Source organism: Electrona antarctica, assembly GCF_951216825.1.
Source record: "Electrona antarctica genome assembly, contig: scaffold_51, whole genome shotgun sequence".
Lineage (NCBI taxonomy): Eukaryota > Metazoa > Chordata > Actinopteri > Myctophiformes > Myctophidae > Electrona > Electrona antarctica.
The window spans coordinates 776,000-784,235 of record NW_027637067.1 but is presented as its reverse complement, the minus strand read 5'-3'; the positions used below and the strand labels follow the sequence as shown (position 1 = coordinate 784,235).

The following is an 8,236-nucleotide window of genomic DNA, read 5'->3' as shown; positions in this document are numbered from 1 at the left end:
CCCAGTATGCATGATTACATGAAGATATGTACCAATGCCAGGGTATAACTGGCTCTCGATGGTGACCTAATAATGATATGTTTCAGTGTCGGTGGATTAAAGGTAATGCCTCTATGTTTACAAGCATGTAATCTGACAGCAATGCCATATCAAGCACAAATTAATCATTACGTCATACGCAGCCACGGACATACGCATCGGAGCACCGGACAGACTTGCACGCTATCATCGCTATGCTTGCGCAAGTAATTAATATGTATAAATTATGAGGCACACATGTAAAGCACCTTGGATAAAGGCGCTATATAAAAGAACCATTTACACTTCAATGTAAATGTTGAAGTGAGCGGTGCCTGCTCAACAGCACCGCCCGGTGGCTGCAGCTGTTGTTGCCCGTGCTGATAGTTTGCTTATTTTAGTTGAATGTCTCTCTCTCTCTCTCTCTCTCTCTCTCTCTCTCTCTCTCTCTCTCTCTCTCTCTCTCTCTCTCTTTCTCTCTCTCTCTCTCTCTCATTGTGTGTGAATGTGTCTCTGTCTCTCTGTCTCTCTCTCTCTCTGTCTCTCTCTCTCTCTCTCTCTCTCTCTCTCTCTCTCTCTCTCTCTCTCTCTCTCTCTCTCTCTCTCTCTCATTGTGTGTGAATGTCTCTCTGTCTCTCTCTCTCTCTCATTGTGTGTGATGTCTCTCTCTCTATCTCTCTCTCTCGCTCTCTCTCTCATTGTGTGTGAATGTCTCTCTCTCTCTCTCTCTCTCTCATTGTGTGTGAATGTCTCTCTCTCTCTCTCTCTCTCTCATTGTGTGTGAATGTCTCTCTCTCAGGTTCGAGCGGCCCCTCCCCCTCCTAAGCAGCCGCCCCGCCGAGCCGCGGAGAAGACCAACGAGGAAGTGGAGATCACCTTGGTCTGACCACACCCTTTTACAAAGACACACCCCTAACAGTCTGACCACACCCTCTAATCCCAGCGAGGAGGTGGGGATCACCTTCGTATGACCACGCCCTCTGCCAGGAAGACACGCCCCTGACAGGAAGACACACCCTCATATGGAGGACACGCCCCCAAGATTTACGAAAAACTTGCGAAAAATTTGAAATTAGCAAAAAACAGGAAGACACGCCCCTAACAGGAAGACACACCCCTACCAGGAAGACACACCCGTACCAGGAAGACACGCCCCTAACAGGAAGACACACCCCTACCAGGAAGACACGCCCCTACCAGGATGACCACGCCCCTAACAGGAAGACACGCCCCTAACAGGAAGACACACCCTTAATGGGAGGACACACCCCCAAGATTTACGAAAAACTGGCTGAAAATGTGAAATTGTCAAAAAACAGGAAGACATGCCCCTAACAGGAAGACATGCCCCTAACAGGAAGACACGCCCCTAACAAGAAGACACACCCTGGAGGCTCCCCCATCCTAACCTTGTTTCCTTCTTCCTTCCCTTGTTGCCTTAAAGCCCCGCCCCCTGTCCTGGCGGCCATCTTTTTTTATTTAAACCACCCTGTTTTTCCACCAGCGTCAATTATCTAATGTAATCCTGGGAAACCCGGGGAGAGCAACGGACTGACCTCATGCCTCATTCAAAACGCTACACTCCCTCTGCCAACCTGGGGAGAGAGACGGACCGACCTCATGCTTCATACCTCCTGCCAACCTGGAGAGAGAGACGGACCGACCTCATGCTTCATACCTCCTGCCAACCTGGGGAGAGCAACGGACCGACCTCATGCTTCATACCTCCTGCCAACCCGGGGAATTCAAAATGGAGGAAATGGTGGAGGAAGGGGAGGGGCAGATACCAGGAAGAAGAATGATGTCACAGGGGAGAGGGGGAGGGGCTTAAGGAGGAAGGAGAAACAAACAAACTAGAATCTCCCTTAAACGCCCGAAGCTCATTTAAAAAATCAACTAATTTATAATAATTCATTATTGTCTTCAGACACATCGCCACTAGGGGGTGGAACTGTCTGCAGATTCATGGAGTTTCTTTTTTTTTTTTTTTAATAATAAATAACTTCCCAAAGTTTCAACGGATTCTTAAAAAAAAAGGAAAACCATCTGACTGCACAGGCGGTACACTGCAGCTAGGGGGCGACAGAACAGTAAGGCCAGGTACCATACATCACCACTAGGGGGCGACAGAACAGTAAGGCCAGGTACCACACATCACCACTAGGGGGCGACAGAACAGTAAGGCCAGGTACCACACATCACCACTAGGGGGAGACAGAACAGTAAGGCCAGGTACCACACATCACCACTAGGGGGCGACAGAACAGTAAGGCCAGGTACCACACATCACCACTAGGGGGAGACAGAACAGTAAGGCCAGGTACCACACATCACCACTAGGGGGAGACAGAACAGTAAGGCCAGGTACCACACATCACCACTAGGGGGCGACAGAACAGTAAGGCCAGGTACCGCACATCACCACTAGGGGGCGACAGAACAGTAAGGCCAGGTACCGCACATCACCACTAGGGGGCGACAGAACAGTAAGGCCAGGTACCGCACATCACCACTAGGGGGCGACAGAACAGTAAGGCCAGGTACCACACATCACCACTAGGGGGAGACAGAACAAGTTCTGCTCCCTGAGGAACTCCGTTTAGCGTAAACCTTGTTCTGCTCCCTGAGGAACTCCGTTTAGCGTAAACCTTGTTCTGCTCCCTGAGGAACTCCGTTTAACGTAAACCTTGTTCTGCTCCCTGAGGAACTCCGTTTAACGTAAACCTTGTTCTGCTCCCTGAGGAACTCCGTTTAGCGTAAACCTTGTTCTGCTCCCTGAGGAACTCCGTTTAACGTAAACCTTGTTCTGCTCCCTGAGGAACTCCGTTTAGCGTAAACCTTGTTCTGCTCCCTGAGGAACTCCGTTTAACGTAAACCTTGTTCTGCTCCCTGAGGAACTCCGTTTAACGTAAACCTTGTTCTGCTCCCTGAGGAACTCCGTTTAACGTAAACCTTGTTCTGCTCCCTGAGGAACTCCGTTTAGCGTAAACCTTCTGCATGAATGAAATCCAACTGCCAATCAGTGATTCATATTATACCGTATATTAATATTATTATTATATTATTAATATTATCCCGTCCTGTCGTGGAGGAGCGATGCCGTCTAAAGTGAACTGGAACCACAACGGTCACGCGAGTCGATGAGGCTAGCGAGTCGCTAGCCTAGCGAGTCGCTGAGGCTAGCGAGTCGCTGAGGCTAGCGAGTCACTGAGGCTAGCGATTCACTGAGGCTAGCGAGTCGCTGAGGCTAGCGAGTCACTGAGGCTAGCGATTCACTGAGGCTAGCGCGTCACTGAGGCTAGCGAGTCACTGAGGCTAGCGAGTCACTGAGGCTAGCGAGTCACTGAGGCTAGCGAGTCACTGCGGCTAGCGAGTCACTGAGGCTAGCGAGTCACTGAGGCTAGCGAGTCGCTAGCCTAGCGAGTCACTGAGGCTAGCGAGTCGCTGAGGCTAGCGAGTCGCTGAGGCTAGCGAGTCACTGAGGCTAGCGAGTCACTGAGGCTAGCGAGTCACTGCGGCTAGCGAGTCACTGAGGCTAGCGAGTCACTGAGGCTAGCGAGTCACTGCGGCTAGCGAGTCACTGAGGCTAGCGAGTCACTGAGGCTAGCGAGTCACTGAGGCTAGCGAGTCACTGAGGCTAGCGAGTCACTGAGGCTAGCGAGTCGCTAGGCTAGCGAGTCACTGAGGCTAGCGAGTCACTGAGGCTAGCGAGTCACTGAGGCTAGCGAGTCGCTGAGGCTAGCGAGTCGCTAGCCTAGCGACTTGCTGTGCTGAACGTTGCTAAGTCGCTTTAGGCCGTTAAGAGTTACGGTGTTTTAATCCTCAGAAGTTTCCTGCGCTTATTCTACAAACTGTGAATAAAGTTTTCAATCAATCGATCATGTGACGTCCGGCCAAAACGTTTTCCGCTTGGGTCAAATCCCGCCCCCTCAAACTCCTCCCACTCTTTGCCATATATAGTCCTTCCTGTATGTATCTCATGAATATTCAGTGTATATTAATCTTAGTAGAGTTACAGTACATTACTGTCGTTTCATTAGAATAACATTATAATGTAATTATAATAATATTAGAATAACATTATAATGTAATTATAATAATATTAGAATAACATTATAATGTAATTAGAATAACATTAGAATAACATTATAATGTAATTATAATAATATTAGAATAACATTATAATGTAATTATAATAACATTAGAATAACATTATAATGTAATTATAATAATATTATAATAACATTATAATGTAATTATAATAACATTAGAATAACCTCATAAATGTAGTGAGAGTTTATCCTATGTAAATAAATTCAGCATGAGAGAGAGAGAGAGAGAGGCTGGATCCTCTCCTGTACTCAAGGTCTCTCGCCCATTACGCTTAGACGATAGAACACCGAAGTTACGTTCTCTGTCGCTAGAGAGCATGTTGGCCCACCCATGGTGGCCCGCCCATGTTGGTCTGGCCCACCCATGGTGGCCCACCCATGTTGGTCTGGCGACCCACGGTGGCCCACCTATGTTTGCCCACCTATGTTGGCCCACCCATGGTGGCCCACCCATTGTGGCCAACCCATCTGGTCTATCCATGGTGGCCCACCCAACCAACCATGTGATTTGTAATTAATAGGAAATTAGATTTTGTTTTGGTCAAGTACTCCTTCAATTCACCCCGCCCCTTTTCTCCAGCCTAACGGCGATGTAGCACTTTTAATTTAAAACATTATTTTATAAATAATATGATCCTATAAACTATAAAACACTTTTTAATTTAAAACATTATTTTATAACCTTCCTGAATAATATGATCCTAAAAACAATAAAATACCTTTTATTAATTTTAAAACGTTTTATTTCTAACTTCCTGCAGTGTAATCCGGTCCCATTGCTTCCTGAACCTCGTAAGACCTGCCTGTGTTTTTTTACAGTGTTGATTTCTCTGAGATCTGAACTTAAAGGGATAGTTCAGATTTGTTTAACTTAAGCTGTATGAAATACTTGCCATTAATATAGTGGTTGCAACTGTATTAATTGATTGCCCAAGTCCCGTGGTGGGAGTTCTGTTCTGGTTTTGGTGAAATATTAAGTAGTTCCGGTCATTTTGTGGGGGGCACTGGGGGCCACGCAGTAAAAGCAAATGAATCCACAAAACTAACGTCATTTGTGTTGACCTATTTCTAAAATATTAGTGCAACTTTCGTTCATTTTTTACCCCTCTATCACATGGAACTATGTTTTTTGTGTCCATATCACTACGCCCAAAAAATGATAGAGGTAGTCAAAGTTGAACGAAAGTTGCTCTAATATTTTTTAAATAGGTCAACAATACACATTTTTGTGAATTAATTTACCCACAAAATGACCGGAACTGCTTAATATTTCACCAAAACCAGAGCAGAACTCCCACCACGGGACTCGGGCAATCAATTAATACAGTTGCAACCACTATATTAATGTATTTCATACAACTTAAGTTAAAAACATCTGAACTATCCCTTGAAGACATTATTTTTTTTAACAAACTTGTTTTGAAGTTTAAAGGTTTTTGTCACCTATAAAAATCATTTTATACATTTCTATTGTTAGGAATTCTCTGGAGTTGCTTTGAAACAATCCTCCCTTTTTACAACAATCCCTTTTATTTAGTTTAAATAATTTATTGTATTTTGTTCATCTTTTGCTTGCCTGAAGCTGCTAATTATAATAATTATAAATCTTTATAATTATGATAATAATTATAATTAGTATCATAAGTATAATAATTATAAATCATTATAATTAATTAGTATTGGTGGGACAGCTGGCCGGTTGCCATGGTTACCACAATATTGGTTAATGGAAACAGATGCATATGATTATGATTATGATTATGATTATGATTATGATTATGATTATGATTATTATTGTTATTATTATATCATTGGTTGTAAAAAATAATAATACAAAAATGAAAAGTTTGTATTTATTGTGTACGATTGTTAATTATTAAAAAATATGGAAAAGTTGTTTGTCCTGTAGTCTCTCTCTCTTTCTCTCTCTCTCTCTCTGTGTGTGTGTGTGTGTGTGTGTGTGTGTGTGTGTGTGTGTGTGTGTGTGTGTGTGTGTGTGTGTGTGTGTGTGTGTGTGTGTGTGTGTGTGTGTGTGTGTGTGTGTGTGCGTGCGTGCGTGCGTGCGTGCGTGCGTGCGTATTATATTATATTATATTATATTATATTATATTATATTATATTATATTATATTATATTATATTATATTATATTATATTATATTATATTATATTTACAGATGGAGTGAGAGTGGTTTTGATTTGTTGAGCCAGATGGAGTGAGAGTGGTTTTGATTTGTTGAGCCAGATGGAGTGAGTGGTTTTGGAGACTTAAAGGACCTTATAACATCAAATTCAACTTTTTCAATTTATTTTGTGTTTTTGGGGCTCCCATGTGTGTTTTCTATCCCCACAAATAACCAATTTTGAACAATCAGGCTTTCATATCATATGGGTGTTTTAATGGATTGCATTTCCACTTTGTTTACAATGTCCACCATTGTTGATTTTCCAAACTGGCATGGAATGGAAACAAGCCTGGTTTTATCTAGCATCAGTATTATAATGACTCAAATATTAAATAACCTGCATATCAGCACCCCCACCACCTCAGGGCATTGTGGTACTGCAGCCAAAACTGCTTTCAAAGTCCAGAAAGAAATGACAAGGCCTGGTTGTATCAGAGTGTTGATTGAGGCTCAAACCATTAGAAATAACTTTGAGGGACATAGACAATATGATATTAAATATTAAAAGCAGTTTTAAAATGCATGTTATTTGCGCTTTAAGATATTCTTCTAGCTAAGAGTGTTGCAAGAGCAATAATCTCTAACTTGTGATGCTTGTACTGTAAGATTTACAGCCATGACAATATTCCCTCCAGATTTACACTGGCCATGACAATATTCCCTCCAGATTTACACTGGCCATGACAATATTCCCTCCAGATTTACACTGGCCATGACAATATTCCCTCCAGATTTACACTGGCCATGACAATATTCCCTCCAGATTTACACTGGCCATGACAATATTCCCTCCAGATTTACACTGGCCATGACAATATTCCCTCCAGATTTACACTGGCCATGACAATATTCCCTCCAGATTTACACTGGCCATGACAATATTCCCTCCAGATTTACACTGGCCATGACAATATTCCCTCCAGATTTACACTGGCCATGACAATATTCCCTCCAGATTTACACTGGCCATGACAATATTCCCTCCAGATTTACACTGGCCATGACAATATTCCCTCCAGATTTACACAGGCCATGACAATATTCCCTCCAGATTTCTCAGAGACTCAGCCATTTCCATAGCTCCAATCATCACCCACATAGTAAACCTCTCCATCAAACAGGGACGGGTCCCCAAGATTTTAAACTAGCCAAAGTAACCCCCCTGCACAAGAAAGGGAATAAATTAGACCCCGGCAACTACCGCCCTATTTCTATTCTAAGCTCCATCTCGAAAGTGATGGAAAAAATAGTCTATGAACAGGTTGAAAAGTATCTTGCCACAAATAAATGAATGTACGAGTTCCAATCTGGTTTCAGAACATCCCACTCAACTGACACATGCCTCCTCTATTTGAGCGACCACATCAAACACGAGGTGGATGCTGGCAAATACTGCGGCATGGTCATGCTGGACCTCCAAAATGCTTTTGACACCGTGAACCACTCCATATTGGTTAACAAGCTAAAAGCAATTGGTTTCGATAGCACATCAGTGAGCTGGATGTAATCCTACCTGGAGGGGAGAGAACAGATGGTGGAGGTGAATGGAACACTGTCCCCCCCTCCCAGTGAACTGTGGCGTTCCACAAGGAAGCATACTAGGGACTTTACTGTTCCTAATATATGTAAACGACATGACATCAGCTTGTGACTGCAACTTGTTACTGTGAGCAGATGACTAGATATTCCACTGTTACGTTCTTAGCTTACGCATGTTTCATGATAAATGCTTTTTATATATGTGATGTATTCCCTTTTTGTTTTTAGTTTAGTTTAGTTTTATTTGCACGTGATGTACATTAAAAGAAAAACAAAGGAAATTTCAAATTGCATGAAATACATTTGTATGAAAATAAAAATAAAACAAATTTTATCGAGACTTCCTTAAAGCTGCCAAGGGAGCTTAAGCTAGTTATAATAA

The 8,236-nt window shown here is 43.0% G+C and overlaps 1 protein-coding gene across 1 annotated transcript in view; it reads left to right on the top strand.

Moving 5' to 3' along the window:
- The window catches only part of LOC306919201 (F-BAR and double SH3 domains protein 2-like), a gene marked incomplete at both ends in the record, with an annotated part of 34,545 nt that extends 33,524 nt beyond the window's left edge, over positions 1-1,021 (top strand). The window contains one exon of the mRNA XM_079532022.1: positions 962-1,021. Coding sequence (XP_079388148.1) covers positions 962-1,021 — 60 coding nt within the window. The remainder of the gene's footprint in view (positions 1-961) is intronic.
- Between the last annotated feature and the right edge of the window lie 7,215 nt (positions 1,022-8,236).